This window comes from Pistacia vera, unplaced genomic scaffold (assembly GCF_008641045.1).
Source record: "Pistacia vera cultivar Batoury unplaced genomic scaffold, PisVer_v2 Contig676, whole genome shotgun sequence".
Lineage (NCBI taxonomy): Eukaryota > Viridiplantae > Streptophyta > Magnoliopsida > Sapindales > Anacardiaceae > Pistacia > Pistacia vera.
The window spans coordinates 433,623-457,596 of record NW_022196530.1 but is presented as its reverse complement, the minus strand read 5'-3'; the positions used below and the strand labels follow the sequence as shown (position 1 = coordinate 457,596).

The 23,974-nt window shown below is 34.2% G+C and overlaps 2 protein-coding genes and 1 pseudogene across 2 annotated transcripts in view; 2 read left to right on the top strand and 1 right to left on the bottom strand.

Moving 5' to 3' along the window:
* LOC116113255 overlaps positions 1-4,719 on the top strand; it is a 30,080-nt gene extending 25,361 nt beyond the window's left edge. Inside the window, exon 4 of the mRNA XM_031399397.1 lies at positions 4,634-4,719. Coding sequence (XP_031255257.1) covers positions 4,634-4,684 — 51 coding nt within the window. The 3' untranslated portion in view covers positions 4,685-4,719. The remainder of the gene's footprint in view (positions 1-4,633) is intronic.
* Positions 4,720-8,342: 3,623 nt separating this feature from the next.
* Positions 8,343-11,434, top strand: LOC116113227 (annotated as a pseudogene).
* A 1,083-nt stretch (positions 11,435-12,517) lies between these two features.
* Positions 12,518-14,557, bottom strand: LOC116113240. Its single transcript, XM_031399387.1, has 2 exons — positions 14,544-14,557; positions 12,518-14,459 (listed from the first exon to the last, which is right to left on the bottom strand). The coding sequence occupies exons 1-2, from the start codon at positions 14,555-14,557 to the stop codon at positions 12,518-12,520; spliced, it is 1,956 nt and encodes a 651-aa protein (XP_031255247.1).
* Positions 14,558-23,974: the final 9,417 nt, after the last annotated feature.

The window sequence follows — 23,974 nt, the reverse complement described above, 5'->3', positions numbered from 1 at the left end:
TGGACCGAATAGGTGTATCCGGGGTAATAGTCAAAAAATTAGGCGTCCAACAAGTCGCCTATCTGAGACGGATCTTTAAGCAATTTACCTGAATCCGAAAGTTTGTTTTGTTCCATGGAAAGTTCACAAGGTTTAGCACCCAAAAATCCTCATCTTTTAAAATTTCCAAAGTATATTTTCGTTGCGAGATGGAAATACCTTTCTTCTACCGAGAAACTTCGATGCCCAGAAAATATTCAAAATCACCCAAATCCTTAATCCGAAAATGACTATGTAGAAATTGCTTGAGAGCTAGTAGGCATTGACATCATTACCCGTAATAAGATGTCGTCAACATATATCACAAAGCTGTAAAACTTTTGCCTTTCTGACATGTGAATAATGAGTAATCTGCTTTGGATTGAACAAAGCCAGTAGCTTGGATAGCTATAGAGAACTTGGCAAACCATTGTCGGGAAGCTTGCTTTAAGCCATATAACGACTTGGGAAGGCGACACACTAGATTCTGCCCCTGTCACCAAAGACCAGGAGGTGGAGACATATAAATTTCTTCATGGAGATCGCCATGAAGAAAAGCGTTGTTGACATCAAGTTGGTGAAGAGACCAATTCTGGGCAGCTGCTAAAGCCAATAGACAACGGACAGTAATCATTTTAGCAGTGGGAGAAAAAGTGTCATGGTAATCTATACCTTCCAACTGTGTGTAACCTTTTGCAACCAAACGAGCTTTGAAACGCTCAATAGTACCATCCGAGTGTCGTTTGATTTATAAACCCAACGACAACCAATAGGCTTCTTACCAGGAGGAAGAGAAGTGAGAGACCAAGTGTGATTAGCTTCTAAAGCAGCCAATTCAGATGCATTGCTTTTGCCAATGTGAATGAGAAGCTTTCTGTATAAGATGTAGACTCAATATCTTGACTGACAGCAGCAAATAAAAGAGCAATGTTGTGGTGAGTAACGATGATAAGAGACAAAACTGCAAATGGGATATCGCGTACTTTTTGGGACTTGATGACAAAGATGAAAATGGTTGGGAGACGTTACTTGGTTGCAGACATAATCACGTAAAGCCATGGGAGGGTGATGCGGTCTTTGAGAGCGGCCTAAATAGGTTCGGGGGAGGACTAGCAGGTGCATTTGGCGGTGAGGGTTGTTGGGCAAGAGAAATTGGCTCCAATGGTGAGGGTTGTTGGACTGGTGGGGAAGAATCAGGTACAAAAGAGGAATCACTGGGGCTGAATTTGAGGAAGTGGATGGAATGGACTCATAAGGAAAAATGTTTCATGAAAAACAACATCACGGCTAGTGAATATTTTGTGGGTGGCAAGGTCATAAAGCTTGTAAGCTTTCTGACCGATTGGATAGCCAGAAAAAATACATCGTTTGGCTCGAGGAGCAAATTTATGGGGAACGTGCACATTAGTAGCATAGGCAAGGCACCCAAAAACTCGAATATGTGAATAAGAAGGAAGTCTTCCATAAAGTGTTCAAAAGGTGTTTGGCAGAGAAAGAAGTGGTGTGGGCAAACGATTGATTATATGAACAGCAGTAGAAACACATTTGCCAAAAATGTAAGGAAGGTGGGCTTGAAAACGAAAAGCTCTAGCAGACTCAAGTATATGGCGATGCTTGCGCTCTACAACCCCATTTTGTTGAGGAGTATAGACACAAGAATGTGTGGTAAGTGGTCCCTTTTTGTTTAAAAAATTCCCTATATAGTAGAATTCTCCACCATTATCAACCCGAATGTGGCTATGAAAACATGGAATTGTGTTGGACAAATGAGAAAAAATGGTAAGTAAATGTTGTGTTTCACTTCTGTGATGCATAAAAAAAAACCCATGTGAATCTAGAATAATCATCCACAATAGTCAAAAATATTTTCACCAGAAAGAGAGGCAATTTTATAGGGACCCAATGTCACAATGAATTAATTCCAAAGGTCTAATAGACGAAATTGAACTAACAGAGAACGGAAGTTGACTTTGTTTTGCAAGTGCACAAACATCACAAGCATTAGACTGAAAAGGGAAATTTAACTAATGTTTTGCCATAAATATAATCTAGAGGAAGACAAATGCCCCAATCGGCGATGCCATAAAGAGGTGGAGGGACCTGAGAACTGGGTGAAGGAAAGAAGTGGTGCTGAGATGGAGTTTGAGGTTTTGACTTCTCTGATGCTAAAGCAACCAAGTGATAAAGTCGTCTCGTTGTTCACCCACCAATCATCTGTCCTCATCGTCAAGTCCTGCAAAATACACCAATGAGGGAAAAAAGTTACTAAACAATTTAGATCTCTGGTAACTCGACTCACAGACATTAAATCTACCTTAAAGATGGCACACCAACACATTTTTTAAAGTAACAGCAGAATTCAAAGGTAAATCCCAATGGATGTAATCGGAGTTTGTTCTCCACTTGGCATAGCAACTGGTTGCAAAAAGGTATTCTTAATGCCGTTGACAAGCAAAGTTGGAGATGAAGTAAAGTGATCTGTGGCACCACTGTCGATAATTAATTGATGGAGGCGTAACAATTTTTGTAACAAACCTGAGGAAGCAGCATTAGCTTTAGGATTGGCAGATTGTGTTGTTCCTTTACCCTGCATGAAGATAAGATTTGCTGGATTTGCAACGAGGAGCCCATTTGTCACTGATGGCACTTCCTGCATTATTGGACTTTCTTTGACATTGTTGACTGAGGATTGATGGCTATGGTTGCGCTTGAAATGGTGTGTCCTTGATTAGAACTGTTTGATGCATCCGAATGGTGAAGAAAATATGGATTGGCAGTATCAAGCTTGCCTCCATCGAAGGTTGCTGTTCAGTCATGATAAAGAGAAACAGCGATAAAAGGAAGCAAAAAAAGGGAGCAGATGCAGAGAAACAGTATAAAAAGAAGGCAAAAGAAAGAAGACAAATGCGCAGAGCAGGGTATCGTGCCCTGTGCTTGATACCATGAAAAGATGAGAAAAATATATGCCTTTTGAATTGTATTTTATTGAATAAGGAGGCGGTAGCTTATACAAAAGTTTTCCTACAATCATGCTAGTCTATTCTAGGTAGTCTAAATATAAAAGACAACAAAACAAATGTGTCCTACAATCATGCTAATCTATTCTAGGTAGTCTAAGTATGAAAGGCAATTAAATAAATATACAATTAATATAATATATTTGTCAATGAATGCCATTGACCTTTCCTTCTCAACATGTTATCCTCTTTTCCTTTGTTGTAGTCTGTAATCTTTTGTGCCTTGTCTTTTCTTTAATAGCACAATACTTTAGCCTACTTAAGAATATGTTCATTGTATATAGAAAGTATAATTTGCAATTAAATATTCATTTCATGATTTTTATTTACTAGCAGCTTGCAATTCATTGAGAACTTATGTTGTTATACTAGTACATAACTTGATCTAATTGTGGTCACAGGTTGCTACGGGAAGTATGTTTATTTTGTTCTTTTCACACATTCACTAGAAGGTCAAGGTAAACTCATTTTTCCTATTTCTTGAGTGCCTCGTGATTAAGTAACATATGAAGTTGATTTATTAGTGTAGGCTATTTTTCCTCTTTTTCCTTCAATGCATCATACTAATATGTACTAGTTCCATCCACAGCCAAAATAATTAAATTAAATTCAAAAAATCTACTATTATCGTTTGAATGCATATGCCAGGTCCTCTTCTAAAATGGAAAACAAGGTGAAAATGCTTTTATTTTCTTAAAATGTCTCATTATAGTAAGAATACTTTTATTTTCCTAAAATAAATTATTTTTAGTAAGAAATATTATATTAGCGTAAGTTTCATTTTTTTAATTTTGTTAGACAATATTGCAATAGAGTGTTCATTAAGATAACTAATAAATTAAAGAAAAAATGATACGCAATAAGAAATATCTCAATTGAGAAATTTAATATACAGACCAAATTTTTGAGGAAGAGAAAATTTAATTAGTTGAGAAATATTTTCAAAATGAGATAAAGATCAAATTAGTTAAATCTCTATGGATAGGAAACTAGGATGTAAATAGTTTTTCCTGAATTTAGATAAAATTAAATAGATGGCTTATTCTATTAGGATGTAATTTGTTTTTCAAAAAATTAAAAGAACTTAAAATACTTTGATGATGGAGAAGTAATGTAACACCTTAGACCTGCCAAGTGCGAGGCTTGAATGTTACTAACCTTAGAATTATAATTTAAAATTCTCCATAATTAAAACGTACTTAATAAAACATCGACCTCCAAAAGTTGTTATTCCAAACCACTTTATCCTTGAAAGAGAAGAGTTCAAAAGCATTCCATAATAATGTTTTTAAGTGCTCAAACCTGAACATTCGTAGTCTAGCTAAAACCTTCAATTCAAGCCCATCAATGACAACATAATAATATAATTGTCTTATTCCAACCATTCCCCTCAATTGTAAAGCTTCACAGAAGAACTCAGTCAATCTTGCTATGCCAGAAATCTGCAAAAATGGTGCTGACAATTGGTGAGTTGTTAACTCAATGAGTATAATCTATATATAATGTTTTCAATCCAACAATGAATTAAAGTAACTTCCACAATATTTAATCATGAACAAATTCATTAAAACCAATGACACCATTGGCAACCGATTAACATTGCTGTTGCAGAGCTTAACGCTGAATTAGACGCTATATCTGGTTCATAAAGGTTCAATTTATCTATCCGTGGTAAGGGAAAGGGGCCCCTTAACAATTTGAAAGATACACTTGAGTGTAAATAGATAGATGATTTGTTGCAATAAGGTCAGTAAATCAAAAAGGCTCTCTATCCCAAGACTTATTGTGTAGATTTACTAGTGATGAAGATTGCTACACATTATGGTCATTGTTTAGATTTCCGATTCGCGACGAAGTTTCGATGAAACATATATCTGCAGAAAATTTTCCTACCTCTCATATAGTTCATGGCGTCGTAACAACTCTAAATGCAAGACCTAATTTAAGAGTGGAAATTAGTTTTTTACAGTGGTTGAATCTTCAAGAAGAGGCAAGAGCTTTGGTTACTTTGCAGAGAAACAAATGACACAAATCACAGAATTTTATGAAGAAAACATCCAAATGTAATTAGATAACCATAGAAAATGTTCTGGTGGAAGCTACTCATTCTCCTATGACCACATCAAACTATGAAGATATCAAGATGAGTCGTGCGAAGATTGCGAAATGCTGTAAAGTTCATCTGCGAACATATGTTGAATCAACGATCGAGTCTTTGTTCTTCTTACTTTCGGGTATTCTCAGAATAAACGGATTTGTGAATTCATCCCTCTGCAGTACCAGTCAAGCTGTTGTCAATGTATTTGTTGTATTTCTTTGAAAGTTTTATGGTTTCAGCCCTTGAGAAACCACTAGTCCCTTGACTATGAACCTTAAAGTTCAGTCTCTTGTGACTTGTATGCAAACTTTGATAGAATAAATATAATAAAGTGTTTGTTTCTTATTTTTGCCCCATTGGAAACTATTTTCATTATTGTGGTTTGACTTCTGTTTGTGTTAATTTGCTGTCAGTTTTAGGGTTTTCGAGCTTGAGAAAAATAGCAAATTTGGTGTTGATCTATCGTCTATAGTTTTACTTCTTACACTTACTAAATTACCAAATGTGAAATTGAAAAGCATTCGTAATTTCTTATAATGTTAAAGAGGCAATTTGTATCATCATATTGTGCTATCAGTTAACATATAATATTATCAAAGACAAAGAGTTTCATACCATAAATACTGAAATCTTATGGTACTTTACTATTAGTTCGATAACATTATTGAACCGGTTCATTCCTTAAATTTGGAAATTAAAGATTGAAATAACATGAATAAGGGTTGAGAAACCTCGACCGACTGTTTGAGTTTGTCAACACATCGAAAATTATATGTCGGATTTGTGCCTTGCTACCAGCTAATGTCAAAAAATACTATCGAGGTTACCATTATTAATGTTAATTAATATTAACTAAAAATCATTATGATATTAACATTGGGTGCGTTTGGTTTATTATTTTGGATAAGGCTCCGTTTGGTTTATTATTGGGTAGTTTTAGAATAATCTTTTGAAAAAAGTTAAATTGGGTGGGTATTACGATGTAGAATTTTAAAAATTAACATAAACACCCCTATATTTATTTATTTACTAAACACCCCTATAATAAAATATTCAAAGTTAACAAAAACACCCCCAATCCACTCATAAATACGAACAGCCCGCCACCACCGCCGGAGGGTGGCCGGAGTTGTTATCGACACATGACCGGCTCGATCTTGCCAGTTATACGCTGATATTATCTTTTTCGGCCAAATTCACCTTGGATCTGGCCGGAAAAGGCCAGATCTGCAGCTAGATCTAGCCATTGACGGCCAGATCTGGCCGTATTTGGTCGTCAACAACAGCCAAAGATACAGCTGTCATTGATGGTCAACGATGTCATATCTTGGCCGTCGTTGACTACTGCGGCCAGATCTTTGGCCATGGATCTGGCCGTTTTCGACCAGATCCAATGTGGATTTGGCCATAAAATGCTAGATCCGTGCACTATCGGCTAGATACAGCCTGTAGTATGCCATTACACCAGATTTCGGCCAGTTTCTGGCAGTGGTGGCCGGAATCTGGTAAATTTGGGTTACTGGGGTGTTTTTGTTAACTTTCAAATTCTTTTTTGGGGGTTGTTTAGTTAAATTAACAAATTTAGGGGGATTAAAGGAAATTAAATAATTTAGAAAACTATTCTCAAAATAAGTGAAATAAAGTCAACTTTTTTGGGAAAACTATGTGAACGAAACGAAGCCTAAGATTTTAGGAATAATATTGGATAGTTGGATAGGGGAGTATTATTAGGTAAAATTTAAAAATTCCTAAAAAATCCCCTAGGTTTGCTAATTTAATTAAACACCCCAATATATAAAAATTTTATAAAATGACAAAAACACTCACACTACCCACAGTGCCAGATTCCAGCCACCACCGCCGGAATCTGGTCGAAAAATTGCGTTACAATACAGACCGATCGGATCTGTGTTGTAACACATTAATATGGCTTTTTTCGACCAGATCCACTACAGACCTGGCCGGAAAAGGCCAGATCTATGGCCAGATGTAGCCATCGACGGCCGTAAAATCTCATCGTTGGTTATCATTTTCTGTCAATGATGGCCAAGATTTGGCCGTTGTTGACCGTCAACTACGGCCATTTATTTAGTCGTCGCTGATGGCTAGATCTGACTTTTTTCGGCCAAATCTATCACGGATCTAGCCGGAAAAGGCCAGATCGGTGAATTACCGACCATTTGCGGTCGAGGTGTAAGCCGTTATGACAGATTCTAGCTATCACCGATAGTGGTTGTCTGAATCTAGCAAGAATGGCTGGATGGGGGTGTTTTTGCTAATTTTTAAACTTTTTTCTGGAGGTGTTTAATGAAATTAATAAACTTAAGGGATCTAAAAGTAATTAAAAAATATAATAATATTTTTGGAATAATGTGCTAAATAATTTTTGAGGAATAGGATTAGGAATATGGGTAAAAATAAAAAACCAAATACACCTCTTGATATTCTAGATAATCTCACATAAATGCCTCTATGAAAATTTTATTGGGCTAGGGTTGGTGCCCAGGAAAGCCCAATGGTCCTATTTCCCTAGTTGTAACCCAAATCTAACCCACAACAACTAAAACAGCGAGAACTAAATCACAAACTCACGCAGGAATTCTCATTTAAGGTCTGCCCGGCAGGTTTTTTTTTATTGCTTTTGACAGATTTTTAATTAGATTGCTTGAGAGGTTTTAAAACTATTATTAGTTAGATTTTTTATGCATTATTTTTTATTGGCTCAAAAACCTTCTAGAACTAGTGTAGTATATTTTTTAAAGTTTATAAAACACCCAAAATCGGAGTGTTTTGTTTAGTTTTAAAATTTTATTTTACAAATATCTTATTCACTATAAAATTATCTTAATTATATCTAAAAAAATTTAACCATATCATATGGGTCCTCAACCTATTAAAGATAAAATAATTTTAAATAATCTTAAAAAAAATTATTAAAATCTTATTTTTATATGTTTTCTTAAAGAAGTATAGTTACAATTTTCAATCATTTCAGTTGTTACAAAGAATAACGAAGAAAAATAAGAAAATTTTATCACATTTAAAAATTATAAAATGCTAATAAACAAAGTTCCTTAATGTTGGTAAAAAAACTCTAAAGGACACGGTGGGAATTAAAAAAACCGTTATTAAAAAATCCATCAAAGCCAATGCAGTAGTTTACCTCAAATCAATCGTGGTGGTTTACTATCTACCATGAAACTCCCGAGCGGAGACAAAATACTGAATTCCCGGATTGAATCTCAATCACTTTTAGGTCAGTGATTAAGCTTCCTTGTATTGCTTATTTCAAGTTTCAATTTTTTTACGGTTTTGTTTTGAGTGATACCAAATTGTCTTTACTTATTCATGAGCTCCTTCAATGGCTATGAAGCTTTCATCTTTAACATTTTCAAACAAAATCCTCAGATGGGTCAATTTAACTGCATCTATATCTTCACTTTCGTGTGCTAATACACTCCAACTTATTGATTTTGAAGCAAAAATTCAATCTTTAAGGAATAAGCTATGCCCGGATAATCTTATCCGGGTTTTGGATACCACCGGTGACTTAAACTCTGCTGTGAAGATATTCAAATGGGTATCTCTCCAAAAAGGGTTTCAACACACTGCTGAGTGCTGACACTTATTGTAAGATAATTTTGAAGCTGAGTTTGGCTGGAAATGTTGAACAAATAGAGGGGTTTTGTCAAAATATGGTAGAAGATAAGTGCCCAAATGCAAAAGAAGCTCTTATTTCATTAGTTGAATTGTTAGTTAAACGTTGTAGGGTGAATGAGGCAATAAAGGTTCTTGTGAGTATGAATTTGTGTGGTTTTAAGCCCTCAGTTGATGTATTTAATGTAGTGTTGTGCGCCATTGTGAAGGAGAAGAGAGGTTTTGAGGAGTGGTGTTTATTTATAAGGAGATGGTGAATGCAGGAGTTGTGCCAAATGTTGATACTTTGAACTTTTTGTTGGAGGTTTTGTTTGAAACTGGTAGGATTGAGTCTGCTTTGGATCAGTTTAGGAGAATGAACAAGAAATTGTGTAGTCCTAATAGTAGGAGCTATGAGATGGTAATAAAGGGTCTTATTTTGAGCAATCGAGAGGTGAGATGTTTGATGTTGGATTTGAGCCTGAGTTGAGTTTCTATACCTGTATAATACCACTGTTTTGTTGGAAAAATAAACTAGAGGAGGGAATCCGATTGTTCAGGATGATGAGAGCTACAAATCTTTTGCCGGATGAGTTGACTCATAGGGAGTTGATCAGATGCATGTGTGAGAACCATAGATTAGATGATGCAAATAATCTTCTTGAAGAGATGTGTTAGGATTAGGATAAGTGTGTTAATTAGAATTAGGATAAGTGTGTTAAGTCTTTTATTATTGTCTTTTATGATTATGTTAAGTCTTTTATAATTATCTTTTATAATTGTATTATTATCTTATTAGAATAGAATTAGGATTATCTTATTATCTCATTATAATTAGAGTCTTTTTTAGAGTCAATATAGTTAAGTGTAAGGCTATATAATAACCTAAATCTAGATTGTGGGAAGGAATAAAAGAATTTTGTCAACTAATATTTCTATCTCTTGTTCTTGGAGATCTTTGTTCCTCATATAAACAGATCTTATCCTAAACCCTATCATTGGTGCTCTCGTTCCCTAGTTATGGCTGAAGGCACTCGCTTGCATCTTTTCGATTAGCAGCTTGCTAAAATTATGGCTCTACAATCTGTCCAGGCAGAAACTCTCACTTCTTTAACAAAGAAATTGAAAGTTTTGGCAGTTAGTTTTCAAGATGTTACTTTGCAAATTTCAGCTTTAAACAACAAGTTTGATCAAACCTGCCAGCAAAACCAACATTCCGATGAATCATCTTCAGATTTGACTGGGCGAGGTGGATCGACTTCCGGGAGTTTTTTCCCAAGTCTTTCCGTTTAGAAGTCCTTTGTTTTGATGGCACGGATCCGCGTGGATGGAGGTTTAAAGCCGAGCAATTCTTTGATTACCATAATATCTCTACTGAGCAACGATTGACGATCTCTTCCTTCCACATGGATGGGCCAGCTCTCTCCTAGTATCGCTGAATGCATTCCAATGGGCAGATCCGTTCTTGGCATTCTTTCCTACAGAATTTAGATGTTCGTTTTGGGCCTTCGGAATTTGTGGATTACCAAGGGCAGTTGGCGAAACTTACTCAAACAAGTTCTGTAGTCGCTTATCAATCAGAATTTGAGGAACTCTCTAATCAAGTTTCTGACCTTCTAGGTACGTTCCTTCTAAGTTGCTTTGTATCAGGGCTCAAACCAGAAATCCGAAGGGAGGTGCAGTCCTTTCAGCCTCACACCCTTAACCATGCCATGAGTCTTGCCCGCTTACAGGAGGATAAGCTGTAGGATCTAAAACTATACTTGCATTTTGTCGACCCCGTATCTTGCGATCCTAGTAAATCAACTCTTAATGTTCCTTCAGTGCAACAGGCCCTTTTGCCTACTCCAAACAAATCGGATTCCTTGCCTGTTAAGCGACTCACAACAACACAGATGCAAGAACGACGCAACAAAGGTTTGTGCTATAATTGCGATGAACACTTTCACCCTAGGCATCGCTGCACAGCCAAGTTCTTTCTCTTGCTGATGGAGGAGGATGATGATGAGCACGAGGATGAACCGGGATAACTGTTGTTGATAGTGTCGTACCTTGCAACCTTGAGGACAAGGTTGAGGCGAAGGGGAAGGCAATGTTAGGATTAGGATAAGTGTGTTAATTAGAATTAGGATAAGTGTGTTAAGTCTTTTATTATTATTTTTTATGATTATGTTAAGTCTTTTATAATTATCTTTTATAATTATATTATTATCTTATTAGGATAGAATTATGATTATCTTATTATCCCTTTATAATTAGAGTCATTTTGAGAGTCAATATAGTCAAGTGTAAGGCTATATAATAACCTAAATCTAGATTGTGGGAAGGAATAAAAGAATTTTGTCAACTAATATTTCTATCTCTTGTTTTTGGAGGTCTCTGTTCCTCATATAAAGAAATCTTATCTCAAACCCTATCAAGATGACAGAAAATGGTATAACACCGGCTGTTGATGTGTTCGTTGATATAGTAGTAGGACTTTGTGTAATAGAAAAATTTGACGAGTCTGTCAATTTCTTGGAAGACGAATGTGGTTACATAACTTCTCCGTACAACGCTATGCCACAACTCACGGACAAATGTGGAAAGAGGGTCTAAAAGGTGAGGCTTCCCGGTTATTGGATCTGATGTTGGAAAAAGGTTGGGTACCAGATGCTACACTCACGGACTGGTGGTTGGGTCTTTTGCCAGAAAAGATACAAATGGCGAAACATTTGCATATGAAGACTCCATGCAAGATAGTGTTAGCAACATACTCGCCGAGGGATTGGGAAACACATGACAAGTTCCCATACTTGACAGTGAAAGTTTCTTAATTACCCTGGTGGAAAACTCGCTTTGACGGATCTAAGCTTCTTCGGGATCTAATTTCGCAGTTTTGGTCAGAGTTGCATGAGGAATCAGTCTTTAATGGCATTTGATTGTATACATGCCACTGCCAGGCTAGTTGTTCTTTTCCCAATCATCTTATAAATTATAATCTGACATGATGCCACTGCATTGTAAATTCCAAAAGAAACTTATTTTTCGAAATCCCCATAAATGGTGCGACATCATAAGCCTTTTGAAACACTGCATTTATTTCGACTTAAGTCAATTTCTAAAAAACGATCCTATGGTCCATCACATTATTATGGTCCATTACATTATTGTCTATATTTAGCCTTATGAATTTACCGTATGATTTAGTGTTGTTTGTATATACTGGATAAAATGTTGAAGAAAAGTTTCATTTCCCTTCCAATGCAGAGGCTTAACATTACTCATTTTCCTTTCACGGATATCAAGCAGTACCCTAATACATGCATTCTTTTTTACACTAAATTACAGGTTTACATGTCTTACATTTTCTTCAGAAAAAAGGCTGTTAGACATAGAGATTGTCATGTCCCTGGTCCTTTGATCCCTATCACCAGAACAGAGAAGTTCCGTCAGTTGAAAGCTTACGACGACAGATGTTGTGATAGCAAAACAAGAAATAGAGAAAAGGAGTAAGCTCTGAAATACCTTTGGCAGGAAGAAATTTCCGAGAAAGTTGAGTGCTAATATTATTGTTGTGTCTATGCATGCAAGATTATCTGGAGAAGTGATGACCAACAGACGGGATGACATAAACTCACGGTTAACCTATTGACCATAGATATTTCAGAAATGCATTTGCCAAGATGTAATTGAATCCCTGTACACATCCCATTTAAAAATGTACTGCAAGGTAAACATGGATGACCTACATACAGTATCTTGAACATTACAAGGATTCTTTGCAAGTGGATTTGTTGTGTCCGAGAGCCTTCCTTATTTCATCTAGAAACCAACCATCCCCTGCTGTTGGTCGGCCTGCAGCAGCAAGGGGAGGAGTTACAGTCACTGCAACCTGGGAAGGATCTGCCTGTACAGGCCTGTCCAGATCGGGAACAGGATGTACTGTCTCTGAATATGTTAGTCTGTACATTTCTGTTGTGAAATATCTGGAACAATAGTCATATGCACTCCGTCCAATACAGATAATGACGGCAATAGCATGGCAGCATGGCAAACCAGTATGTTGCCACCCTTTGCAACTACAATTCCAATGATCCATATCAACCACTTCAATAGTGTCACCACGAACTTCCCAAGTGCTCCCACCTGACGGTAGCACTTGTAGATCACAGGCTTTTAGGTTCTCCTTTTCCAGCTTTTCTTCCATGGATGGTGTTATTCGTGTCATCCACAGATTGGAATCTGCTTGTCTTGTATAAATCAACTCCATAATCTTACACCGTATCACATCAACCATCTGTGATATTGGTAATTCGTCTGCATCTGACAACCAGCTGTAAAACAGCTCTCCAAAGTGTGATGTCATATGGTTATATCTTGCACCCAGAAAGAATGCATTTGCCCAATTCTGGGGCTCAATCTGTATGATCCAATTGTATGCTGTTAGAGAAATGCCTTTGATGCTCTCAATGCTCTTCTGGAATCCTTCTGGTGTCGGCGCATAAGCAGCAGCATAAAGATCTTTAACCAAGAGACGCCACTCCTCACGAGAACATATCCACCTCACGGATTTTATAAGTCTTTCAGATAAGTGCTGTAGGCAATAAGCATGATATGAATCCGTAAATATCTCAGCAATAGACTCCCTTAGACCCTTCTTTTCGTCTGCTACAAATGTTATAGGACAAGGTATTGCTGATAGTACAGTTTTCAATTGCAATAAAAACCAATGCCAGTTATCAACAGTTTCAAAATATACTAGAGCAAAAGCAACAGGAAAAACTCCATCATTCCCATCTGCGGCTGTCGCAGCCAACAATTTAAATCGATATTTTGACTTTAATGGTATTGTACCAAGAAAAAGGAGAGGTCGGCAACCTTGTTGAAAGCCATACAACGAGGCATGAAATGAGACAAACAGACGATGGAAACTTGAGTCTTCCTTAGTAGTGAAGGTGGCAAAACTACCCGGATAGGTCTCCATTATCTTCTCACAGAAAAAGGGTAATTGATTAAATGCCTCTTTGTACGAGCCATGAAGCTGCTCCTTAGCTGTTTCTTTCGCACGCCAGGCCAGAAAGTAATTAAGCCGGATTCCATATTCCTCTTTCATATAATTGACAATATCCTTGGGCTTGTAGTTGGGGAAAATTTTCAACTTCTCCTTAATAATACTCGCCACAAAACTACTAGTTGCCTGATGCCCCGTTGTCACAGCGGCACCTTCACATGTATGTGTTGGATTCATCTTCTTGACACATATTAGTTGACTAGTTGATAATTTTGATGCATGAATTCTCCAATGACAACCTTCGGCTTTGCATTTGACAAACACGCGATGTCTTTCGTTCTTTTTATACCTAAAAGCAAACTGATGCGCAATAGCATATTTACGCAACAGTACGCGAAACTCATGAGCACTGCTGAATCTTTGGCCAACACCTGTGATAGTATTCTGCCACTGATGGGCAGCTTTCGCTTGCTTCTCATCGTTGGAATTAACATGAGGAAGAATGGGCGAGATTTCGGCAGGGAGCTCAATCTGTGTATCATCAAGATTCACATCAATATGGTGGGTATCAACTACAACTTCAAGTGATGCACCAAGTGGGATGTCTGGATTATTAGTATCATCCACGATGTCTTCCACAACAACAAGGGGTGCATTAACTGAAGGCACTGCTTCCGAAAGAGTTCTTCTGCTTGATCTGTACACTCAAGAATAACCAAAGTTAGAACAACTAATCCAAAATACAAAAACAAATTGTCAGCTTAGACATTGAGAAAACTACCTACTGGCAGGCATGTTTGAGACATCAGGCACTACAATTTCTTCCATGATGATATAAACATCAGCAGTGTGAGAATCTCCATGAAACTTTATCATCCTCTTTAAGTCCTTGTCGTTGGAGATTGTAATAAGAGTTTTTCTGTTACCTGGGAGGAAATACTTCAGAGACATTGTATTAACATTACAGCTAAACACTTCTGCTGCTTCCATCTTGAACTCATTAAACCTCATTTGGTCATCAATATCGATGGCATGAGCATCGCCACCCTTATATGACAATGTGCCATCCTTTTCAGTCTCAAACTCACCACCCAACTGACAAATCGCTATAATTTTGTTCTCCACCATGACCTAACAAAACCAAGCAAAGAAAAAGCCAAAGTCTTACAGCTCTTTGGAGAAGTTAAAGCTACTAATTTCTGACACTATTTTTGAACTATTAATTGCAGATAAGATTCATTTCATATCACAAAAATCCTGAACTAATGAACTTTTCATGCTCATGCGTGGAACTTAAGTCAACCAAATCCAACATTTTGCTTAAAAGTCAACTAAACTTTCTATCTTGGACAAAATTAAATTTCAAAGGCTCAAAATTTTAAAATCTGATAACATATGAGCAAAAAAACACCTGGAGTATTAAATATGTTTACGAAATGACCTCTACTTATCTGAAGCGCAAAACCTTTGTAATGTTTCTGCAGAATTTCAGTTATCAAAACGCAGCCGTTTCACTGCAAATGAGAATAGATCACAGCCACTGAAATGAAGAAGATCCAACGGCCAGGATTAGCTCTTGAGGTCAACATATATAAAGGGAGTCTTTTGCACAGTACCTGGGGTTTTTTTTTTTTTTCAGTTTTTGGCTGCTCCTCTCTCTTTCACGACAGATCAATTTTGCTCTTATCATTGTTAGTTTGTAGTCAAGCTTTTGGGTTGACAATCTGTATAATCTTAGGGTGAAGATAGTGTTTTCTTCAGGTTTAGAGAAACTAGATCAAGTATTCTCTAGAGATTTCAGATTTGAGTGATTGGGTTAAAGATTGATAGTTGGGTGATTCTTTGAGAGTGTTTTTGTAATCTGTAAAACAGTTGATTCCTAGTGCAGCGAGCCTCCAAAAATTCTTGGAGCTCAACGTGGATGTAATCTTTCCATTGTGAAAGGTGAACCACGGTAAATTTGGTGTTCTTGTGATTGGTTTGATCTTGTTTATTTTGTGTGTGTTATTTGTGGGTTTGTGCGTGTGATTAGCAGTACATTGATTGGGAATTTACATTACAATATGAGCAAAAAAACACCTGGAGTATTAAATATGTTTACGAAATGACCTCTACTTAAGAAACATTGATTCACAAGACTCGATAAAGAAGCTTGGATAAAGTTTGCCGCATCTGTTATTTAATAAGCATTTTCATTTCATGGGTCCATTCTAAATATCCAGCACAGAAACACACAACAATCCATACATAACAAATTAACAATAAAAGCTTAATAATCCCACGTTCCACAAAATTCTTCAATTCCTGTATTTTTTTCTTGGGAACCAAAGAGAAACAAGAAACCCAAAGCTAAATATCCAGCAGAGGAATAAAAATCGTAAGAAATGAACCAGCCAAAATCATCAAATTGTGAAGATTTTCACTCTCCTGAAAGCTATTAAACTCAAAAGGGGTGTCTTACTTGTTCTCTGCTTTGGATTTCTCACTCTAATCAGAGAAATCTTCTTCTGTTTCAACTGTTGCAAACAGGCTGCGGCCGGCGGCTACGGAGAATGAGGAAGGGTCCAATCGAAGGGAGGAGAGATGATGTATTGCAATGGAGAGAAATCAGAGATGGTATTGGTTGGAAGTGTTGAAGGTGGAGAGAGAAGAGGCGTTAAGACTTTAAGGCTTAACAATTGACATAGGAATTTACGCGTTAAGACTTCAAAAGGGTGTGGCATGTTATATAAAAGGGGGTGAACACTGAACAGTAATATCCCCTTAAAAAGGTGGTGACATGTGACACAAAAGGGTGTTACATGTAATATCCCCTTAAAAAAAAGACCATTATATCGTCATTTATTTTATACCTATAAACCAAATTCTTGATTGTTTTAACACAAATGCAACTTGGATTGCTTTAATGTCATTTCTAACCACCAGTTAAAAGAGGTTATTTATCTTTATAGAATATATAACAAAACAAAATCAATAGGGATGGATTCATAAAAGATAATTATGATTTTAATATATTAATTAGAATTAGTTATTATTTTCAAAAATATTATTGGTAAAAAAAGGTTAATCGTATTAATAAAGTAGGTAAAATGTTAAATGGTAGTCAATTTCTTTGATAAAATTTGTGTGGTACTTATTTTTTGGTTAAATTCTTCATTTTGAAGAGTGGCACATCATTTGAATAAAATCCAATTTTAAGAGGAATTGATAGCTAATTAATAATCTATTTCTTTTTTTAAATAATTAAAGTAATCAACATTTTCTATTTTGATTTTCAATTAATAAATTAATAAAATAAGAAATCATTTTTTTATATAAATGAATAATTAAATAACCATTCTTTTTTATTTTATTTATTATAGGACATAATTAAAAGAGTTGTTAATATTTTATTTCTTATCAATAAATATTTAAAATAACCTTCCTGTTTTATTTTGACATTTTAATCATAAATAATTGAAACAACAATTTTTTTTTTTTCATTTTGATCTTAATAAATAAATAGTAAATAATAAATTCATTTTTATCTTTTAAGTTCTATAAAAATATAATGAAACATTAATTCCTTCTTTATTATGATTTTTATAAATAAATAATTAAAACAATAATTCATTCCTTATTTTCATTTTATATTTATAAGATAATTTATTTAATTAGTCTTTTTCTATTTTATAAATAAAATCAACTGCCTCCAACAATAATATATTCTAATTGAAAGGTACGTGTTATTACCTTCATTATTTGAGATGGGTAAGAGAAAAAAATTTATAATTATCTTGACACTTGATTATTCTGTTGTAAAATATTATTTCAATTCAATAAGTGAATCAAATGATTTTTTTTTCTTTTTTATATTCTTTGATATTTCCATGAGTTTTTTTTTTTAATTAAAAAAAAAAAGTTATCTTAACATTATTTGTCAAATTCATGGAGTTGCACATATATTTTTGAACTCAATGAAAATTGTTTAGTGATTAATATTATAAAGTTATTATCAATAAGAGCTTAGCTAAAATGGAACTTAATAGTTAGTCTTGTGATTTGTTCTCATGATACCAGTAGCATTCCAGGAAATATGAGGTGCGTAATGGCGTTCAATAAAAACCCTTCAAAAAGGGGGTGGAATGTAATATGGTGACAAGTATGGCGTTCATGGACCCATGGCTTTTTTATAAAAAAAGGTTCAAAAAAGGGAGGTGACATGTAATATAAAAGGGGGCTTCATATATTAAACCTTCAAAAAGGGGGTGACAGTAATATAAAAGGGGGCTTCAGATATTAAACCTTCAAAAAGGGGGTGACTTGTAATATAAAAGGGGGCTTCAGTTATTAAACCTTCAAAAGGGGGTGGGTGATTTGTAATATAAAAGGGGGCTTCAGATATTAAACCTTCAAAAGGGGGGTGACATGTAATATAAAAGGGTGCTTCAGATATTAAACCTTCAAAAGGGGGTGGGTGATTTGTAATATAAAAGGGGGCTTCAGATATTAAACCTTCAAAAGGGGGGTGACATGTAATATAAAAGGGTGCTTCAGTTATTAAACCTTCAAAAGGGGGTGGGTGATTTGTAATATAAAAGGGGGCTTCAGATATTAAACCTTCAAAAGGGGGGTGACATGTAATATAAAAGGGTGCTTCAGATATTAAACCTTCAAAAGGGGGTGGGTGATTTGTAATATAAAAGGGGGCTTCAGATATTAAACCTTCAAAAGGGGGGTGACATGTACTATAAAAGGAGGCTTCACATATTAAACTTTCAAAAGGGGGGTGACAAGTAGTATAAAAGAGGCCTTCATTATATTAAACCTTCAAAAAGGGGGTGATATGTGATATAAAAGGGGCCTTCACATATTATGCCTTCAAAAAGGGGGTGACATGTAATATAAAAGGGGGCGACATTGAAAATGGTGTTCATGGACCCACGGCGACACGGATAGTCAAGAAGACTAATCTATAAAATTAAAAAGAGTCAATGGAGAGAAACCAGAGATGGTATTGGTTGGAACTTGGAAGTGTTGAAGGTGGAGAGAGAAGCGGCGTTAAGACTTAAGGCTTCAGAATTGAACTAGGAATTTACGCGTTAAGACTTAAAAAGGGTGTGGCATGTAATATCCCTTTAAAAAGGTGGTGACATGTAATATAAAAGGGTGTGGCGTGTAATATCCCCTTAAAAAAAGAACATTATATCGTCTTTTATGCGTATAAACCAAATTCTTGATTTAAGACTAGTGTTTAAAATCAAACGTATTTTATTTCCATGTCATTCAATACAAATGCAACTTGGATTGTTTTAATGTCATTTCTAACCACCAGTTAAAAGAGGTTATTTATCTTTATAGAATATAAAACAAAACAAAATCAATAGGGATGGATTAATAAAAGATAATTATGATTTTAATATATTAATAAGAATTAATTATTATTTTCAGAAATATTATTGGAAAAAAAAAAGCTTAAAATGTTAAATGGTAGCCAATTTCTTTGATAAAATTTGTGTGGCACTTATTTTTGGGTTAAATTCTTCATTTTGAAGAGTGGCACATCATTTGAATAGAATCCAATTTTAAGGGGAATTGATAGCTAATTAATAATCTATTTCTTTTTTAAAATAATTAAAGTAACCAACATTTTCTATTTTGATTTTTAATTAATAAAATAACCAATTTTTTTTTATAAATGAATAATTAAATAACCATTCTATTTTTTATTTATTTATTATAGGACATAATTAAAGAGTTGTTAATATTTTATTTCTTATCAGTAAATATTTAAAATAACCTTCCTGTTTTATTTTGATATTTTAATCATAAATAATTGAGACAACAATTTCTTTTTTTTTTTTTTTCATTTTGATCTTAATAAATAAATAGTAAACAATAAATTCATTTTTATCTTTTATTTTCTATAAAAATATAATGAAATTCCTTCTTTATTATGATTTTTATAAATAAATAATTAAAACAATCATTCATTCCTTATTTTCATTTGTTATTTATAAGATAATTGATTTAATTACTCTTTTTTTTTTTTTATTTTGTAAATAAAATCAACTGCCTCCAACAGTAATATATTTGTAACACCCAACTCATTGTTCCAGAACTCCATCCTTTAAGTGAATTTAATTCATTTCTAATGATGTAGTAATATATTCAAATCGTGTGGTACCTGTTCTCACTATTTGAGATGGGTAAGAGACAAAAATTTATAAATATCTAGACACTTGGTTATTCTCTTAAAATATCATTTCAACTATATAAGTGAATAATTTTATTTTTTTTCTTCTTTATATTCTTGGATATTTCCATGAGTTTTTTTTTTTTTTTTTAATAATTTCAATAAAAAAAGCAAAAGTTACCTTAAGATTATTTGTCAAAATCATGGAGTTACACAAATATTTTTGAACTAAAGTATGTGTAGTAAATTTTTTGCTAAAACGGACTTCTCAGGGCCATTGGCTCCGACATTACTTGCCTCACTCCTCCTTCGTCCCTTACTCTTCTTCATTGCTTACTTAATTTGCATAGCCATTTCTCCTTGGTTTCAAAAGGTGGTAGAGATTGTGAAGCGGTTATGGATATGGTTTTATCATGAGTTCCTTCAAGCCACTCTTGCCTTTGTTTTAACTAGCATCAATTTGCAGCTACCGCCAACGCCGCCCATTGAAAGAAGAGAAGAAAAAGAAGGCGATAACTTCATCGTTCCGATTTTGCTCCAAGAAGTATCAGACTCCTCTTCTGATATTGAGTTTGGGTTAGCTTTAGTTACGTGAAGAGTCTGTTTAAACTCTGTTTTTCAGATTTTAAGTACATGTGACTAATTTTGTTTTGTAAGTTTTCACTTAGTTTCTTGAGAAAAATAATCTGTTGACATGATTAAACTTTTGTCATATATAATTGGGACTTACATGTTGCTTATGAAATTAATTTGTCACATGATCAAAACTTTATTATGATTTTTCATTTATCATACAATGAGCTGCTGATCTTGTTGTGTGATGTCAACAAAGAATAATATTATAATAAGTTAGCCACGTTTCGATCCCCTGTAGTTGTAGGATTGTTTTGTTTAATTTTTAGTTGCAAGATTGGTAATATTTCCATGTTTTCAACCAGGGATGAAGAAAAAAGGCGCCGGCCGAGGCTTTGACAGGCCCCAACTCTGGTCCAGAGTATTTGTTTCTCTCCCAATTTATAACCCTAGATTGTCAGGAGGTTTATGTGCAATTTAAGAGGACCTCCAGAATCCACCAGGAGGAGTTTATTGAACTTCTGGCTAACCAAATGGAGCTTGTTCATTTTATCCTCTTAAAAACCAAATTGAGAATTGACGACATCAGCTAATTTATCAAATCAACAAGACTTACATACTAAGTTTGTGTTGGTTATAAAGACTTGATGTAATGCCACTGCTTTTTAATGTAGTGTCTTGTTGGTATTACAATCCAGTCAATTTCACTCTGTATAGTATATGAAGATTAAGAGGGTTGAAATCTATGATTTCTTATTTTTAATTATTTGAAAACTCATCCAATCTTGCTTTGCAACATTTTGAATGTGGGTCTGAATCTACAATTTAATTTCAACCACACACTAAAAAGCATTAAACAAAATAAAATAATAACCGGCATCGAAAACTATGTTCATTAACCACTACTGAGTGGTTTGATGGTAAAAGAGCAAAGAGATTCAATATGGGCTTTTGAGTTCGAATCTCCATATGCCCTAATATAGAGGTGGTCACTGAGGAGATTTACTCGACGGTCAACTTCAAGGTCTCGAAAGATTAGTTGAAAATTAAAAACCTATGCTAATTGGACTTCTAATTTGGCATATAAATTTTTAATTTCATTCAATTTCATTTTATGGTTAACAACTAATTCACCGTCTAAATTAAAATTTTAAATAAAAAAATGAATTAAAACATTTCGACTCTTCAACATATTGTTTTCGAAAACGTGATTATAATAATGATATCCCAAGGGCAACTCTTTCCAAAACCAGCAGATGGACAACTTAATTTGAATCATCATTTAATTCAAAAATAGATATCAAAAAGGCCATCCTCAAGTCATATTTTATTCCAATAAGAGCAAAATACCAAGTTCAATGATCAAGTAAAATAGTGACTCTCCGACATTAAACATCAAGTTTCCAAAACAAAGCTCATTGCCTTCGACATACCCTAACCCGCATCGACTGTTAACAACCATGACAAAATGGTTAAAATGAGTTTTGTATTATATATGTAAATTACAGATCTAGTCGTGTGAGAATTTATATTAATAAGAAGTTAGAATGAGTTTTGTCGTTTAAAATATATATTTTATCTTAAAGAAATGAATACAATATTGATATGATAAATTGAATTTATTATAGTCTTTATCCAAAAGAAAAAGTAAATGATACGTACATAATGAATTATGATAGAAAATTAAGAGACATTTTAAAATATGGATCTTATATAATAAATTATAAATTTCAATTAATTCTAAAGTCAATAATTATTTCAGATTTCTTAATTTTTTGTTCTAAACTCCATGCAAGCTATGGTGATATTTAAGTTTTATTTTGTAACATTTTTTTTATCCGCATACAAATATAAGGGTTGTTTTATTTATTTATTTATTCATATAATATATATTTGTTAGATTGATAACAAAAATGCTAATTCAACAATAATCAAGAATTAGTATCTTGCACAATTTATAATAATTTAATAATAAGAGAAATGAACCCATATGTAACATATGCAGCATATAAATTTGATGTTAAATATTGATATAATTTGAGATGAACTTGATTTCTCATCTAATAAGGTTTTTATTAAATGAGATGGTTACCCCTTCTTATAACTCAATAGACTTGAGCATGCCTAGTTGGTGTGAGACTCCAACACTCTCTCTCACGGTCAAGCTCATATATTGGGTCATACCTATTGATAGAGATAATTGCTGACTCTATCTAGACTTTGATACCATAATAGAATTTAAGGTAAGTCTGACTCCCCATCCATTGAATGAGATGATTATCCCCTCTTATAATCTAGTAGGCTTGAGTATGCTTAATCGGTGTGAGACTCTAACAAATATAAATAAATATTATATTTATCAAATACATATTTAAAATAATGAATTCCATGTTCACATTATAAAAAATCTCACAAAAGAGCCAGCTAATAACTTTGACAAAGGAGCTACCCATTACCATTAAACATTATGACTAAATTTTCGACGTTTGGGGACCAAGGTGTCAACTTGAGACAGAGATGTCAATTACATAGGTTGTCCCAAGAACGTCGGCATATAACATTCCACTATGTGAACATATCCGAGAGTTTATAGCATAATAATATATTTTTCAAACATTAATTCCTTCTTTATTCTGATTTTTATAAATAAATAATTAAAACAATTATTCATTTTACATGAATATAAAATGAAATAAGATAATTGATTTAATTACTCTCTTTTTTTTTTTTAATTTTATAAATAAAATTAACTACCTCCAGCAATAATATATTTTTAACACCCGCCTCACTTTTCCTAGACTCCATTCTTTTAAGTGAATTTAACATGTTTCTAACCGGCAAAAACCGTTGGCTGCAACGCTGTTAACATGTGCCATTCCTTTTCTTTTCTCTTCTCTAGTGGCTAAAAATTTGTTGACCGTTCTACTCTCACTAATAAGAAACTTTTAACCATTTTGCCTTTCTCCACAACAAAAATTACTAATAAAATTATACTTTAGCTAATAAAATGGTATTTAAAAAGTGGGTCGATATGAATTTGTCAATAGTCATTTTTTGGGTGGGAACATGTCGTTAACTCATAGAACAAAATCCAAATTATTGTCTAAATATTTATATTTAATTGATTAAAATTAAATAACATGAAAATTGACGTGTCATTTTGTATAATACAATTGTCTTTAGTGTCTCGCTACCATGACAAATCAGTTGTTCATCAAACAGATTAAAAATAGTAGATAATTTTAAAGAGTAATACTACATCTACAACCTCTTCTGACAAATTTTCTCTCACAACCTTGAAGTGGTAACTCACAATTGGTCAGTTGTAATTTATCAAGTGGGATCCAAGTAGGACCCATTACGAGCTATCACGTTAGAGTTGTAAGAGAAAGTTTATAAGAAGAGGTTGTGGGTAATATTTTCCAATTTTAAAAGGAGTAGCACTACACTTGTAACTTTTTCAT